Source organism: Crotalus tigris, unplaced genomic scaffold (genome assembly GCF_016545835.1).
Source record: "Crotalus tigris isolate CLP2741 ecotype Arizona unplaced genomic scaffold, ASM1654583v1 scf7180000020588.15403103151:6194809, whole genome shotgun sequence".
NCBI classification, from domain to species: domain Eukaryota; kingdom Metazoa; phylum Chordata; class Lepidosauria; order Squamata; family Viperidae; genus Crotalus; species Crotalus tigris.
Window position 1 is genome coordinate 1,511,510 of NW_024098092.1, and position 17,010 is coordinate 1,528,519.

At 49.3% G+C, this 17,010-nt stretch overlaps 1 protein-coding gene across 2 annotated transcripts in view; it reads right to left on the reverse strand.

Moving 5' to 3' along the window:
- Nucleotides 1-3,592: 3,592 nt before the first annotated feature.
- PEX14 (peroxisomal biogenesis factor 14) overlaps nt 3,593-17,010 on the reverse strand; it is an 88,060-nt gene continuing 74,642 nt past the window's right edge. For both annotated transcript variants that reach the window (XM_039367539.1, XM_039367540.1), the window contains 5 exons: nt 14,198-14,283; nt 12,215-12,317; nt 10,062-10,159; nt 7,099-7,190; nt 3,593-5,135 (listed from right to left, as the gene is read on the reverse strand). In XM_039367539.1, the coding sequence (XP_039223473.1) occupies nt 4,688-5,135; nt 7,099-7,190; nt 10,062-10,159; nt 12,215-12,317; nt 14,198-14,283 (827 nt within the window). In that variant the 3' untranslated portion in view covers nt 3,593-4,687. The remainder of the gene's footprint in view (nt 5,136-7,098; nt 7,191-10,061; nt 10,160-12,214; nt 12,318-14,197; nt 14,284-17,010) is intronic.

Here is a 17,010-nt window from a genome sequence, read left to right on the forward strand (position 1 = left end):
GTTCAGGAGGGAACGTCCCTGGCCCTCCCTACTCTGGCTACTTAAGGGCCATTAAAGCACCAGGCCACAGGCTGAAATCCAACAGAGGAAGTCCTGGATGGAACGTTGTGCCGGGCAGCTACAAAAGGAGGAAGGTCAGGATTCGCAGCAGACACCAGAGTCCTCCTTCCTTCCTCTCTGCATGCATACACACACACACACACACACCCTGCAGCAGCGATGCTCGTTTTTTTAAAAACCGAAAGAGCACACAACATTTAAAAACCTGGCAGTGCAACAGCCACACCTGCAGCTCGGCAAGACAGGTGTCAGGACGCAAGCATTACAACGTAAAGCACGGCTGATGGTCCCGAAGTCCTGTGTAGGTAAAAAAAACACACACACACACACCATGCAAAGAACCAAGCAAGGAACATTTTGTTATATCCGGCTTTGTTTCACAAAACTTCCCCAAGAAATTGTGCAGGGGTTTTCGGGCTAGCAAATTGCCATCTATGGTTTATCTGGGGTTTATCAAGCATGGTTTCTAGTTTCACACCCCTTGCAGCAGCCTTACAGCCAATTTCTGTGCAAACAGGTATCGGAGGCAACCACAGCAGAGAGGTGACCCCCGCAGGGGTTTCGGTAACCACCATGGCTGCTAAGGGCAGATTAACCTCAGTTTAATTGATTCAAATCTATTTTTTCAGCCCCAACCTACCTTACAAGGTGGTGGTTAGGGGTAAAAATGGGGAAAGCGAGCACTCAGCAAGTGCCTTTGCGCCCCTCAACAAAGGGCAGCCCACAAATCAACAAAGACTTACAAACCCACACACCAAATGCAGTAAATAGTTTCTAGTTTGGAACAAAGCCTGTTTGTTTGCTTGCTTTGCGTGCAATGTAAGGGTTGCCTTTCTGACTAACCACCTTCCCATCTACGATTTGACCTACCTCACAAATGCTTCACTTCCCAGGGCTCTGCTTTATTAAAAGGGCCTTGCCGTAATTATTGGGTGCTGCCTCTCGAAAACAAAACCCGTGCAATTGTTTTTTTGTTTTTGCTTTTTACTACTACTACTACTACGATGACGACCGTCAAATGCAAACAGCCGGAGCGAAGGCCGATTCCGTGTACGAGGGGAAAAAAAATAAATAAATCCAAAGTCAAAAAAAAAAGGAAGCTGGGTTTGCATTTCCAGCAAAAATAAATAAATAAAATAAAATAGATTTGCCTGGAGATTTTAATAATTCATTCGAAGGACGGAGCCTGTGCTTTAAATTAGTTCACACAAGGGGGAAAAAAAAGAGATGCAGGCCACCCAGCTCCGTTGGGTCTTTCATAAGCCACTTCGGAATCCAAAGAAAACGGGGGCCAAGTTCACAAAGTGGTTTGCCCTCCTCTTCCAAAATCCCCCTGCTCTTTGCAGTCGCCCCGGCCGAATTTTTTTCACCGGGGATGGCCTGTTTCTGTTCCCCCCCCCCTTTTCTTCTCTCTCTATTAGGCAGATGCTGAAAAGTCAGTGTTTCCTCTGCTCATTGTACCCTCTGCGCCTTTGATCCTGTTGTTTGCATCCGACAAGGATTCTTGGCTAGCAGGAGGTGAAAAAAGGGGAGGTGGGTGGGTGGGATCTAGGGGAAAGGGCTCGGGAGCCCTCTTAAAAATTTGCCCTCTTTTAGCAAAATCTAAGGTTCCTCGTGAACATGAAAGGAGAGGGAGAGCGAGCGAAGACGGGCCCGGCCTTTTTCATCCATTTAAGGAATGGGAAATCACCACAGTCAATAACAGGTCTAAATACAGTAATGGAACGGTCCCTTCTCTCTCGCTCGCCCCGCAAGCCGGGATATGTCACCCTGTACCAGACGCAGGTCTGGCAAGGAGGAGGGGGGGAAGGACCGCCAAGACCCCCCCTTTCTCGACTCCCAAGAGGAATTCTGCAGGAAGGAGAGCACCTCACCTACGCTGCCATTATTATTCTGCCTTGCACCGTGTGGCCTCTGGGCCCCGTGCAGAGTGCTGCAGATCGGAGGCGCGTCAAGGCCAGCACTTTGCAGGGAGTTGCTTTGGGGGAAAAACCTTGGTGGTGCTGGGGGGGGGGGTCTCCCTGGAGTTCGCCTGCCAGTCAAAGCAGACAGCTGCAAGATCAATGCCCCAGGATTTGACCTGCCGCCCGCGGCCACTCCTTCCGTTCCTAAATATAATTCAAAGAAAATCGAAGAAATTGGCCATTATTCTGCCAGCCTTTTGGGTCCCTGCCTTTAAAGGATTTCCCCTAAGTAATTATTGGATCTGTTAAAAGTTGTGCCATCTCAGCAGAGCCTGGCTCCTGTTTTTTTTATTATTATTATTATTATTCTTCCCACAATCTCCTAGCCAGAAATTTGCTTTCTAAAGTTCTGGCTCAATCTGTCGGAGTTGCGTGGCCGTGCCGCCTTCCTTGTGCACAGTTGCGCAGACAAAGCACACCCACCCACTCACCTCACCGGACTTCATTTCCCACTTGCACAAGTGATAAATTTAAATCAAATCATATTTGGGTTCCTCAAGAAGTAAACTGGATGCTTTACTTTTTAAGAGAGGGAAAAAGGGGGCAAAGGCACCATCAGGGGAAGCTGTTTGACAGACTGAAGAAGCCTCAAAAGCCACTGGTGACAGCCCTAGCCAAACCACAACTTAACAACAGGCTGTCAGGGGGTGACTTCACGCTTAACTTTGGTTCGCCGACTAAGCAAGGTTCTAAGCTGTACAAACTGACAACGATGGCCGAGGATGAAACATGGCCTGAGTCGCATCCTGGCAGACCAACTCACATCAACCTGGCTGATTTAAAAGCCCTCTTTTTTATAGCCCCAGCGAAACGCCTCGTTCAGACAAAATGCAAAAACACAAACCAAGTGGTGGTTGTTTTTTCCTGGTGTATCCAAATATGGGACGGAGCAAGCTGCTTCTGTTTTTGCCTTTCAGCCCCAATCTTCGTGGGCATTCTGCTATTTCTCTGTTAATTTTCTTTTTTAAATTTTACCGACAAAGAATTAAAGGGAGACTAGAATAGCCATTTTGAGCTTTGTAGCTCTCATCAGCTAGCCATCTCAGAAGGGTATGGCTAGCTGACGAGGGCTAAAAAGCTCGAAATAGCTATCCTAGTCTCCCTTTATAACTTTGTCGGTGAAATTTAAAAAGAAATTAACACAAAAAGACAACTCCTATGTCCCAGGTGAGAATAAGAGCCATCTGTTCTCACAAGCTAACCCTTCAAGGGGTGCCCTGATTTACGCTGCCTCGCTTTCCACAATCACCCGGGACCAGAAGAAAAGAAACCACCCAGTTAAAAAAGAAATAAAAGAGAAGAAGTCTCCATAAGTGGAATTCCAGCTGTTGGGACTAAAATAATCGGTTTACTTTCTGACGGTCCCAACAGCAACACAATCCCTCTGCCAGGTTTGTGAACTATTCGCTTCTTCCCTCGAGTGAAAACAGCCAATAATGGAAGAAAAAAGAAGGAAGGAAGGAAGGAAGGAAGGAAGGAAGGAAGGAAGGAAGGAAGGAAGGAAGGAAGGAAGGAAGGAAGGAAGGAAGGAAGGAAGCCAGAGACAGACAAGCCACCACCCAGCGTGAAACAGTGGTAACTCATATTTATTACAATTATATACAGTCATATTTTATGCTGGAATTCTATACATGATCACACAGAGGAGTACGTTCCGCCATTTCCTCTCGGCAAGGAGCAAAGACGAGGAGTCTCGCGACGTTGGTTACTGGTTTCGAGGCTCTTTTAATGAAGGGAATGGAAACCGACACCGCGGCAACACCCGAGAACACAACGCCAGAAGACCAGATTTCGAAAACCTGGTTTCTTTTTTCCCACCCAACCAGGCTGAAGGCGGGAGAGCGGGGAGGAGGAGGAAGAGGGGGGGGGACACACACACAGGCCCCCATCCATGAGGAAAAGATGGAGGCCCCCGAAATGGCTCCATTTGGGGATTGAGTCACGGAGAACTGCCTCTACCTAGCGCCGCAGGGAGGAAAGGGGGAGCTGTGCTAAGCGGGGGGGGGGTCTCCCCAGGCAAGAACAGCACCCCTGGAGAGCTGCAGGAAGCCCCCAGACCCTCTGAGACGGCAAAAAAGCAGGAAGAGGGAGAGAGGGATGCAAGAAAGAGGGCAAGCAGGGAGGGGGGAGAGGTTTCCACGGGGCTGGAATCCCCCCAACTCTCTCTCGTGCGCACGGGCATCAGCAGCGGCTGCTCAGCAAAGACCCCCCCACACTGCAAAGCAAAGAGCGGAAGCCGCACCCTTCGGCTCTCCAGGCTGAACGCAATAAATAACGCGGGTCAGTGGGGGAGGCCAGAAGCCCCCCCAAAGTGAAGGACAGGTGGAAATGAGGGGTCCCCCCCACACCCACCAACTGAAACCTTTGTAATTCCTAAGGGGGATGAGAGGACCGGCTGGGTCTACAGTTAAGAGGTCTGGCTGCACAGGGAGAGCAAGAGGAGACCTGGTGTGTGTGTGTGTGTGTGTGTGTGTGTGTGTGGCTGGGGGGTCTGCAGTGAGGAAAGGCAGGCAGGGAGGGGAGGGCCTGTCACCTGCCTGGCGGGCGAGATTGCAAGGATGACTCGGGCTGAAGCAGGGAAGTGAGGCCAGGGGACGATCAGAGCCTTGGTGAAGACTACCGAGATGGGTGAGTGGGGGGGGGGTTTCCAGTTGCGCCCCCAGCTAGTCAATTTCATTCTCGTTGCTGGCACCTTCGGGCCTCCGCAGCTTCTCCACCTGTTCGTTTATCTGCCCGTCGCCTCCTCGCCGATCCTCCGTCTGGACATCCTCTTCATCCACGTGGTTGTCCTCCTCCTCCTCCTCCTCCTCTATACGGGCCTGCTCCTCCCGCTTCTCCTCTTCCCCTTGCACCTCCATCCTCACCTGGCCCTTCAGGTCGATCACCGCCTCCCCTTCTTCCTCGGGGCTGGCCAGGTGGCAGCCCGCCGTGGTCCCCTCGGGGCTGTGGCTTTCCTTGACGGGCGAAGGGGAGTTGGACTCGTTGCTGACCGGTGAGATGTCGCTGCTTGTGTTGTGGTTATTGGTCACCGGGTTAGAGGGGGAAGCGGCCTTGACCGGGATCTGCCAGGACAGGATTTTGGGAGCTGAGGGCGAGGGGGGAAACTGTCTCCTGGAGAAGAAAGGGGAAGGAAAAAAAGGAAGCCGGTCAGTCCCTCGTGACGTAGAACGAAAGAATGTTCTGAGATAGACACGGTTCAATTACTCGGGCTGAGAACCCAATAACTGCAATAGTTAAGTCATCTCCAGAACCACACACACACACAGTTCTTTTTTACAGTGTCCGGGGAAAGACATCTATGGGCATTTAAAAGAAAAATGCAAGGTTGGAAATTGACTGGAGAGCTGGCCGTGGCGAGCTGCCCATAGCAAGTTGGCAGTGACCAATAGTCAAAGGGCCCTGCTGGACGCCGTGGTGGGCTCACACTACAGGACAGAATTCAGCTCAGAATTCTGCTCTGTAGTGTGAGCCCATGTCCAGCTCAGGACATCCAGCCTTTTGTCCAACTGACCTTCCTCAAACAGGCTTTTCCTTCTCTTGCTCCAGGCTTCCCTGGAATATCACCTAGAAGTCCTTCCCATATAAGGATCCTGCCCCCCCAGCCCCAAATGCCTGATTTCCCCCCCCCCAGCCACTCCGGACCTTTGCTTGGGAAGGAGCCAGTGCCGCCCCCATTATTCACCAGTATCGTAAATGCTATCAGAAATTCAATTTAGAGACTTTTTTTCTTGGATCCCGTGACACGGCCTCCTGTTTGGCAGCCAGGGCGGGCTCGGCTTGGCTCTGTTTATTTATTTTAAGAAATATATTTTCCAAGAGCACTTATCTTCCCAGCTGCATTAGCACACCACCAGCCGCACATCGCCAGTCCTACTAACAATAAATGAATTTCTCCTTAATGACAAGATGTCCTCCCGCGGACACGCAGATACAGCACGGCTGCCCTTGTGCTGTTCGCCTTGACGCTACTGGCAGGAACGGAATATTGAAACCGGGGGGGGGTTGCGGTGGGGAGGAAGGGGGGGCTGTCTCGGGGGGCCCCTCTCTCTCCCCCTCCCCACGGCTCATCAGCGCCATTTTCCCCTGCGAGAAAGTCCGTGCGATAAAAGAATTTGCCAAATAGCAAAGGACCCCTTTTCTGAAACCCCCCCCTCCCCAAGGTGCCCCCAGCCCCAGGAGAGGCGACTGTCATTTTCAACCTGGCTGTTAAAATGTATGAAACATTTTAAGAAACTGCACTGCAGGTTTTTTTTTTAAGTGTGTCTTGTGTTCCTTCTGGAGCAAAAAGCACCTCGGAAGCGCAAAAAAAGAGACCAACCAAATTGAAGCACCTCCATATTTGGACGGCCTGGGATTCACTCTTCAGCGGAAAAAAAATCCATGATTGGACCAAATCTCATTAATTACTTTAATTAGAGGGAAGTTGTGAGTGGAGGTGTCCCTGAGGATCATCTACTCTAGCCTAAGCCCCCAGTTAATTAAAGTAATCCAGGGCTGTAACGTTCACTAGTTCCATAGGCCTTCTAGTCAAGCATCCTTGTTCCTTGCGAGGCAACGGATACCTACAGGCCATTCACGTTGCTTAAATTTCTTTGAAAGGTGGCTACCCTCCCATCTTGTGGCACAGAGTTCCACGGGTGAATTCTGTGCCCTGGGCAGAGCCCTTGCTCGTCAAACTGGAACGTTCCTTCACTCGGTGACAACCTTAAGTTCTTCTATTACAAGGCAATGCGGAAACTTCTGTACATCTGATGTGCATCTAATTTGTTTTAAAACTGTTCCATTTCAGAAAGGTGGGCCATTTTAATTTCATCTCACTCAGGAGCCCCAAAGTTGAGTATATCTAAAATAACCGGATGAATAAATGACTGTTAGAGGCCTCTTATAAACTGCGTAAAGCCGCTGGACTGGTAGCATAAAAACCGAATGATGGATGAAACGGCGGCACCAGAAGCTATTGTGAAGGGGTTGCGAGTCTGTGAATTGTGTCTTCAAAGGATGGAGGAATTTTTATTTATCTTGCTGGATCAAGGTCTGGCTCTGTTCCCTCTTCCACATTTCTTTTATTCCTTACCTGTTCAGGAGGAGCCCTTTTAGCGAATAGATCTCCGACTTCAGATCGCTGATACTCTGAGATTCCAAAATCCAGTTGGTCGATGTGGTGGCCTAAGAGGCAAAGCAGGGATTGGAGTCAAAAATCAGGGGAAAAAAAAATCTTTCACTTAAATGACACAACCTCAATCGTGTGCCCGGCAGTGGCTATCTTTCCAGGGAACTTCATAAAAATATCTACATTTTTTCCCCCCTAGAGGAAACACGAATAGGCCCCAGACCAGCACCAACTGTTCCCTTTTTGTCAAAAGCCAAAAGAGGTGGGTGGTGTGACAAAGGGGTTGGTAATGCTTTGTGGGACAGTATAAATATGAAAAAAGATGAAGTGAAGTCTCTTGTCTTGACCGGCTTTAAAAGCAAGGATTGGATGAATGTGTCTCAAGGTGGTTTAATTTAAACCCCATCTCCAGGCCCAGCAAGCAAAGAGTTATGTTTTGGGGGCCCTTGGTGGACTTACAGAAGCATCTCTTTGTTGCTAATCCTCCGACAGAGGGGATCTTAGACCCGATCACAGGTTGCTAGGCAGATTAAATGGGAAGATCGCCTCTCCCCCATCCGGGTCTGTATAGGAGGCATACCAACTACAGGTTGTCCTTGATTTGCAACCACTTGTCTGTTTGAAACGGCGCTGAAGAAATGGACGTAGGAGCGTTTTGCACACTTAGGACCGCTGTAGCATCCCCAGGGGGTCATGTGACCGAAATTCAGAGGCTTAGTAACTGGCATGTACTTAAGACGGTTGCAACGGGATCCCAGTGTCACTAACTGTAACAATTGCAGTGTTTCGTTTAACAATGTGGTAAGAAAGGTCGTAAAATGAGGGGGGAGAAAGGCCCTTAACAACTGTCTTGCTTAGCAACAGAAATTCTGGGCTGTTGTGCTCATCGGTGGAGGTCTACCTGTCGTAAATAAATCTTGAGCTGGTCCAGCAGGCAAGGCTGTATATTCCCATATAGACCATCTATCAACGGACTACACAAGCTAACATCCAGAAGAGTTGACAATCACTTTGCAGAGAGGGGGGGGGGGGAAATCTGCTATTTGATCCAGAAGAGCTTATTTCTGCTTCTTGGAGGGGTGGGCGGGCGGTGTGGTGTTGTGGTTAAGGTGTCAGACTCAACAGGGGGAAGTGCCTGAGTCAGCAGCAGATGCCCAGGGAGGCCGGGCACACCTGTCTGAAAAATGCCACCCGGTGCCCAGCTCAGAATGAGAGGAACTGCGGTTCCCAAGGATCCTCCACTGTGCCGACGCTTCCCGTAAGGCTAAACAGCTGGCTCCAGAGCCTGCTCTGGCTGGCGTTGTGGCAGCTGGCAAATGCAGGCACAGATGTGGTTCCCCGGGGAATGCCAGATCTCCCCCACCCCAGCCCAGCCCTCGCCGCCACCGTTTTGGCTCTCCCGGCCTTTTTGAAAACTACCAAAGTACATTTAACGAGAGAGCGCTTCCCACTGGCTGGCCTGCCAAGGCACATCTGGCGCCAGATGCTGGAGGGTTTCAGGAAGAAACCCTGACATCTGGGCCTTTTTAAGGCCGCCTCTTTTAAACAACGGCAGAAACCCACAGACACACACACCCCGAGTGGAAAATGTACCTCTGCAATCTTCTCCTTCTTCCCCCCCCCCTTTTTTTAAAGACGGGGTGTAGATTCTTTTAATTGCTTCAAGCCTCCCCCTCCCCTTTTTTAAAAAAATTAATTCTTACAACATGCCGCCAGTCATTTGAAAAGTGGATTAGGAAAACGCAGGCTGCAGCTGTGAGAACTCTTACTTTTCCTGTTTTGTTTTTACTCTAGAGTGGATAGGTTCAGCCAAGTCTCTCTCTCTGTGTGTGTGTGTGTGTGTGTGTGTGTGTGTGTGTGCACATAGAAAGTTTTTGATCACAGAGTAGAGTGCTGCTATATTAAGAAGTGTGTCTGTCTGTGTGTGTGGGGGGGGGGGGAGGAAAGACGTTTGAACTTTCCCCCATCCTTGAAGCCCCATGCTTTTTCCTTAAAGCATGACATGTGCTCTTAATAACAACACTTCAGACCCAAATCCTGCTTCCTGCCTGGCTACAGGCCACCCAAGACAGCTAAAGGGGGGGGGGCATAAAATAAAACTTGTGGGTGCCCTAGGTAGCCCCACTGCCTGCTTTACCGCATCTGGCCCCATGGACCAGCTTCTAAATGATGATGATGATAATAATAATCATAATAATAAAGTTGGAAGGGACTTTGGAGGTCATCTAGTCCAACCCCCTGCTCAGGCAGGAAACCCTATACCAGGGGTAGGTAACCTTGGCTCTTTTATGACTTCAACTCCCAGAATTCCTGAGCCAGCATGGGGAAACTATGACCCCCCCCTCACAACTCGTGGACTTCAACTCCCAGAATTCCTGAGCCAGCATGGGGGAACTATGGCCCCCTCATGACTCGTGGACTTCAACTCCCAGAATTCCTGAGCATGGCTCAGCTTGGAAACCTCTCCCTTTCCCCTCAGCCTGGCTGGCTCAGGAATTCTGGGAGTTGAAGTCCACGAGTCATAAAAAAGCCAAGGTTGCCTACCCCTGCCCTATACCATTTCAGACAAATGGCTGTCCAGTCTCTTCTTAAAAACTTGCACTGTTGGAGCATTCACCACTTCTGGAGGCAGGTTGTTCCACCGGTTAATTGTTCTAACGGTCAGAAAAACTGTCGGATGGAAGTTAAGGGAACCACTTAGTAATTTTTTTTTGCCTGTTTCTCCGCTAAACCCATTCCCAGATTCCCTTGACATTTTCCGGTCAGTGAGAGCTAGACTGCTACTGGACGTGGAGGTTTCGTTCGGCCTTCACGGAACAGGGCCGTCGTGCTCTGTCTGGACCTTTTCCAGCCGTCTTAATTGGGATTTGGGGCGGGGGGGGGCAAATTGCTGGGAAGGTTGTAGGCCAGTCGGAAAGCGAGACTACCTTGGAGTTAGCCAGTTCCTGGGTCAGCTCTTGGATTTTCTGCTGCTGTTGAATTAGCAGCTCCTGGACAGAGGCTAAAGTGGTCTGAAGCTGAGTCACTGTGCAAGGAAAGAGGAGAAGGATGATTAAATTAGGATGGCATACAAAGGGGGGGGGGAGTTAGGGAGAGATTCCTCGAACAGAGCGGCAGATCCCCCATTTCTCCCATTTCTCGCAGGTCTGATTTATCTGCCGGCTTCTACTGCCTCTAACCGCTTATAATTTATCGGGAGCTCTGCCGTAATCTACCTGCGCTGTATCTAATCTCCACCGTCCCTATTTTGTCTCCCCTTTGTATAGATGTCTGTAGCTCACAGGGTAGCCGTCTGAAACCTCTCCCTTCTAATTATGACCGCCTATGATTTGCACGCTTTCTCTGAATGGGTGCAGCGTCAGGGTAATTTATCTGCCTCCAGGGTAGGCCAGGAAACGGCTTTGCTGGCTGCCCAGGGAGGATGCGGGAGGGGAGGGGGCAAAATGCAGCCGAGGCCTGGCCTCACTGGACAGCGGAGATCCCCCTGAGCACACAGATGAGGATCTGTCTTCCTCATCCCTTCCCCAGAAAGACTAATGGATCGATCTTTCCTTCCTTCCTTCCTTCCTTCCTTCCTTCCTTCCTTCCTGATCTTGGCCCAAACATGGCTCTCTAGCTTCCTCCCTTTCCTTCCTCCCTTTCCACCCTTTCTCCTTCCTTCCTTCCTTCCTTCCTTCCTTCCTTCCTTCCTTCCTTCCTTCCTTCCTTCCTTCCTTCCTTCCTTCCTGATCTTGGCCCAAACATGGCTCTCTAGCTTCCTCCCTTTCCTTCCTCCCTTTCCACCCTTTCTCCTTCCTTCCTTCCTTCCTTCCTTCCTTCCTTCCTTCCTTCCTTCCTTCCTTCCTTCCTTCCTTCCTTCCTTCCCTTTCTTCTCTTCCTCTCTAGTCTCTTCCTTCCTTCCTCCTTTCCTCTCTCCTTCCCTTCCTCCCTCCCTTCTTCTCTTCCTCTCTTTCTCTTCCTTCCTTTCCTTCCTCCCTTCTTCCTTTCCTCTCCTCTCCTTCCTTCCTTCTTCCTTACCTCCCTCCCTCCTCTCCCTCCCTCCCTCCCTCCCTCCCATCCCTTCCCTCCCCTTCCTTCCCTCCCTCCCTCCCTCCCTCCCTCCCTCAGCAAGGGAATGCACAACTCTGCCTCTCTTCTCCAAGCTAGGCTCATTAAGTCTCTCAGATGCTTCCCCCCCCCAGATGGCTTTCCAGATCAAACTCAGGCTGGTTGGGGAATTCTGGGAGTTGATGCCCCCAAGCTGCCAAACTCTCTTCTAGATGTGGTAGGAGGGTGCTCAAATGCGGTGTGCTACAATGCAACCCATCCGGGGGCGGGTGTCCAATTCAGCAAGGCTAGACTAAGGACTCTCCAACGTTGAAAACTTGCACGTACTGGAGAAAAATAGCTTTATTGGTAAGAGGGGTGGGGGGTGTGTGTTCAAAATTATAATTTCAGGAGTCCCATCCAATAATGAGGCTTGTAAAGAAAGCATTCCACAAGTGTGACAGCTAACAGCTAATCTGGGCCATCTAACGGGGCTCGGATAATAAACACTACCCTGCAGAACCAATAAGGGAAAAAGATGAAGGGGTCAGGAGACACTTCCAATAATTACAGACATTCCTGACCCGCGCTGAAGTCTTGGAAGGAAAAAAGTGACTCGAGAAGAAGAGAAACAGGTGCCATTTTCATTAGATCTATATATCTATACGCGTGTGTGTCTGTGTGTGTCTGTGTGTGCGTGAAACCAAAACACCCGACCCCAAAGAAAATACTCCCAAGAAGCAGAAATTAAAAATGAACTTTACAGCCCCTTCGAAAAGGCTGTCATTTGATTCCCCTTATTAATATTCTGAGGTTGGGAGCCTTTCGGTAAAAACATAATTAATTGAGGCCGCGCCGACAGTAAACAAGCAATTTCAAATTAAACCGAAATGACGGCGGCTTCATTTGCAAATGTGAACAGATTTCTCAGAGCAGATAAATGAAGTCGCCACATAAAGTGGGGGTGGGGGGGGGAAAGGAAGGCAAGGGGGGGGCAGACGCCAGGGGAGGGGCTGTGAGGGGCAGGAGCTGGTGGGGATCATTAATCTATTACCTGTCTGCGTCACGCTGCCACTCATTTCGGACATGTTTGACTCGATCCTCTGCAACTGCTTCCTGTCTTCCTTGCCTCCCATGATTAGGGGAAGCAGGTATTTCTACAGAAAACGGGAAAAAGAGACAAAAGGGAGTTGGTTCAAACTCAGAGCTGGGCTGCCCACGTTCCCAAATTGGTGGGAAAGGCCGTGATGGGACTGCAGCCCTCCCATAGATAGCAATAGCACTCAAAGACTTATATACCGCTTCACCGTGCTTTGCAGCCCTCTCTAAGCGGTTTATAGACTTGGCCCATTGGCCGCCAACAATCAGGGTCCTCATTTTACCGACCTCAGAAGGATAAAAGGCTGATGTGATTGAAGCCACAATTAAGGAAACTGATTTGTGACACCTCGGCCATGAGGGCCAAATCAAAGTGGGCTTCGAAGTCAGGGTAACATATTCCATACTATTTTTTTATTTATTATTTTTTGCATTCCTGTTTTATTGGGTGAGTCTAAGCACCAAGACATAAAAGCCGTGGCAAAGTTCCTTAATGGAGGTTTTGTACGATATTGATATGAAGACACTATTTGGAGGATAGACAATTAAATCCGGATCGAATACGGATCCCAGAATATTTTTCTCTGCTTTCGTTTCTCCTCTTGTGCAAAGCGCAACTGGCCGCACCGGGTTAGGTTCTCAACCATGTTAAATCTAGGGCTAGTAGCTCTGAAATAAACTTCAAGGCAATTTGAAAGGCAGCCAGAGAAAGATATATATCTTGGTTAGGGTCTCTGTCAGAATTTGTGCAAGTATTCACCCCACCAATAATATTTGGATAATTTAGTTTAGAAAGGGAACAGTTGAGTTCTTCATCTAGAGCAAGGCGCTTCAAACTTGGCCCTTTGATGACTTATGGACTTCAACTCCCAGAATTCCTCAGGAATTCCTGAGGAATTCTAGGAGTTGAAGTCCACAAGTCATCATCAAAGGGCCAAGTTTGAAGACCCCTGCTTGTGGACTTCAACTCCCAGAATTCCTCAGCCAGGCATGATGGCTGAGGAATTCTGGAAGTTGAAGTCCACAAGTCATCAAAGGGCCACGTCCGAAGACCCCTGAGCTAGAGGTCATCTAGCCCAACCCCCTGCTCAAGCAGGAAGTCGATACCAGGGGTCTTCAAACTTGGCCCTTTGATGACTAGTGGACGTCCAACTCCCAGAATTCCTCAGCCAGGCATGCTGGCTGAGGAATTCTGGGAGTTGAAGTCCACAAGTCATCAAAGGGCCAAGTTTTAAGAGCCCTGCTCTAGAGCTATCCTTCCATAAAAAGCACAGATGCAGAAAGAGTGTTTCAAAGATATTTCTTCAAGGGAGTTTGCTCCGTTAAAAAAAAGATGCACACCAATGGAAGTGCCTAGGGCTAGCAAATTACGTTCTGCGCTTTTAATAACACAGCTATTTGGTTTCTGCTATGTGTAGGAATTTGCACAGCCCTTAACACTTCATGAATGAAAATTGGAGGGGGGGGGAAAGGGGCTCCTTTGAACACCCAGACACACAAGCTTTGCTTCTCGCCACTATCACAACCACACAGCAGTGCATTTATCCAGTGGCCCGTGTTCCCAAGAGCCAGCTGCATGCAAACAGGTAGCCAGGTCTCCACAACTAAAGGCAGTAGTTGCCCCCCCCCCAAAAAAAAGGATTTGAGAAAAGACCGACTTGTAGAATAGCTGCTTCTATCTCCAGCTGATAAATACAGAGAAGACTGTCGGTATGATCAACAGGGACAGGAAGACACCAGGTGAGTTAGGCGTGAGGATGCTCAGCTCCTGGCCCAGACAATAATACAAGTTTTCTGTCTTTACAAGAGAGGGGAGGGGAGCAGGGTGGAAATGCCCGTGAAGCTGCCTTGCAAAGAGGTCTGGACAGGATGGTGAAAGGAGAAAAAAAACCCAGGTTGAGAAGCTGGGGTGAAGGGTGGCTGAGTAAATCAGACTCACCTTGTAAAGCTGGTGGAAACCGATTGCAATGCCAGTCATAATAATTGCCAGGGCACCGTAGTCTCTCCATCTGGAACTTGGGGGACCTCAGAAGGGCAGCAGGCAAGCAAAGAAACAAATCAGAGGGCAAAGTCACAGGAATTCAAAAAGGGGCAGAGATAATCTCTCCCCCCCCCCCCCAGCTTCTTAAGTGTTTAAATCGTTCCTTTAAGAAGGGAGAGAAATAGGGAGGGTGGAGACCCAGTGGGGGGGGGGTGAAAAAGAAAACAAGATGTGTGTGCAGCTAGTCCTCAACTCACAAGCATTGGTTTAGGGACCGTGCAAAGTTACAACAGCCCCGAAGAGTGTGATTTAAGGCCAACTTTCACACCGACGGCCATGGCGGTATCCCCATAATCAAAATTTGGATGCTTCCTCGCTTAGCAAATGGAAGTTTCGTCTCAGTAACGGTCGTGAAGCCGAGGACTACCGGTATTCCCGTCCCTTGCGAACATCGACCTCAATCGGGGTCACGCGAACTCAAAGGAAGGAGTTACTCCCGACGGTCGCAGAAGTTGGACAATCTTTAGACGGCCAACCATTTGGGGGTTTGTGCTCCAGCAAGGCTGCTCTTTCCCCTGTTCTCCACAGCTTTGACCTCCAGAAGCGCCCCCAAAGACCCCTGGTGGGTCTCCCACCCAGCCCCGCCCCGCGCTGGCCTCTCACCCCTTCCCTCTCTCTTCTCCCCCCCCCTCCGTTCCCATCACGCTCCTGCTAAAGAACATTTTATTGCCCCTTGGTTTTCATTATTAATGAAAAGGGACCGGGATGATCTTTCAGAAAAGTTCAGAGAGTCTATAAAGAGAAGGTGCCGAAATGCCAGTTTGCGCGGTTTTTCGGGAGGCGTGAAACAATTTTGTCGGGTGGCAAAAAAAAAAAAAAAAAAATTAAAAAAGAAAAGAAAAAAAGAGGCCGAGGAGAAAGAGAAAAGAACTAATTGGAAGCGGAGGGGGAGAATTTGCCATTTGCTTTCCTGGCTGCAACGGTGGGTGGGTGGGTGGGAGAATCAAGTGGGTAACCCTGGATCCGGTGCTGGGGGCTGCCCTATAAGCCCCTTCTGCGGACTTCGCAGGGCTGCCGATCCGAAGGGTAAAATGTGGGCGGGGAGGCTGATCTCTGTGCCCACAAAAGCACGTGGGACTCAGCGACACCAGGTTTTCAGAGTCCCAAAAGGAAAAGGCTTACTTAATTGTAAGACAAGCGGTTGTTTTGTTTTGTTTTGTTTTTTTCATAGCTGGCAGCTTGAAGAGGGGTGGACTTCAGCTCCCAGAATTCCCCAGCCAGCGTCGCCATCTTCCAGCTGCCGACGTTGAAAAAAAAATATTGTGGACACCTTCTGAGTCCATTTATCCACGCAGAGGCCTCCTTTCCAAGCTGGAAAGAGCAAAATGGGTCTTTCCAAAGTTTCAACCATGGGCGGGGAATTTTTTTTTAAAAAACCCAAAACTAATCAAAACAGCAACTCGGGATACCGTCGGAGATGCCCGGTTGAGCTAAACCAGTGGTTCTCCACCTGTGGGTCGGGACCCCATTTGGGGTCGAACGACCATTTCATGGGGGTCGCCAAACAACGCAGTCCGCCATTTTTTCCCCCTTTTCCTTAGCTGTGCTCCTCCCTTTTGTTCTATTGGCTTTTGAAAGCCAATAGAATAGACTCTCTTGAATAGAGTCTAAGCCAACAGGAATTGTTCAGGCTGTCTCTGCCCTGCTGAGCCCGCCAAAAATCCCAGTCTGCAAACGGTGCTGCACCAGTTGAGTAGTCCTTGACTTACGACCGGTTGAGTAGTCCTCGACTTACGACCGGTTGGGGGGGGGGTGTCGCGTCATTAAAAAGGTTGAGAACCACTGAGCTAAACTTTATTCCAAAATGAATAATTCTCCCTGACTGCACGTACAGCAGGCATCCTTAAAGGGATAAATGTCTCCGGCTTGATGCCTGCTTATAGGACCAAGCGACTATTTTGAGATTTAGAAAGGTGGAATTGCAAAAGAACACCTGTTTCTCTCTGATGCAATCCCTTTCAGGGGAAAAACCCACATGAGGAAAGTCGTAAAAATCCAGGTCATCTTGAGAACACCTTTCCCACACACCTTTGGCTAAGGAACTCCCCAGAATTTCCATGTAATGAAGTGGGTTAGGGCAGGGTGGTGGGGGGGAGAAAGACCATATAAATCATTTAAATACTTAAAGCCATCCTCACTCTGGGGATGACAGTATTTCACACATGCCAATAACAGATTTTTTTTTCTTTCTCCTGCCTCCTCCTCCCCCCCCCTCCAAGTAAGGGGGTTCACTTTAGGAGCCTGTTTAAACTAGTCAGATTGAGTGATGCTCCCTCCAACTAATCGCGTGTCAAATAAAAGATATTTTACGTAATAAATTACCGCTACGAGTAATTCGCCTGTCATTTATCAGTTTTATTATCAGTCAGCCCAAGTCTTGTTTCTCTATATTAATCAAAATCAAGGAGTTGGAGGTGGATTTTTTTTTTTTAAAAAAAGAAAGAGTTTTGACACCTCTTGGCAAAAAAAAAAAAAAAGGGCAGATGTGAAGAAGGAGAATTCATTTTCACACTGGTGCAGGGTTGCTGGTGAACTGGAGCCCGCTCCAGCCCAAAGAGAGATGAGGTTATAGGGAGAAGCACAAGTCGCTTGTAGTTGCCAGATTTACACCACAACCCAACATGCTCCTGGTTCTGCAAAGCAGGCAACCTCTGAGACTTCATAGACTATAGGAGCGTTTTGTCAACGCTGCTAACATCGGATGTTTTTGC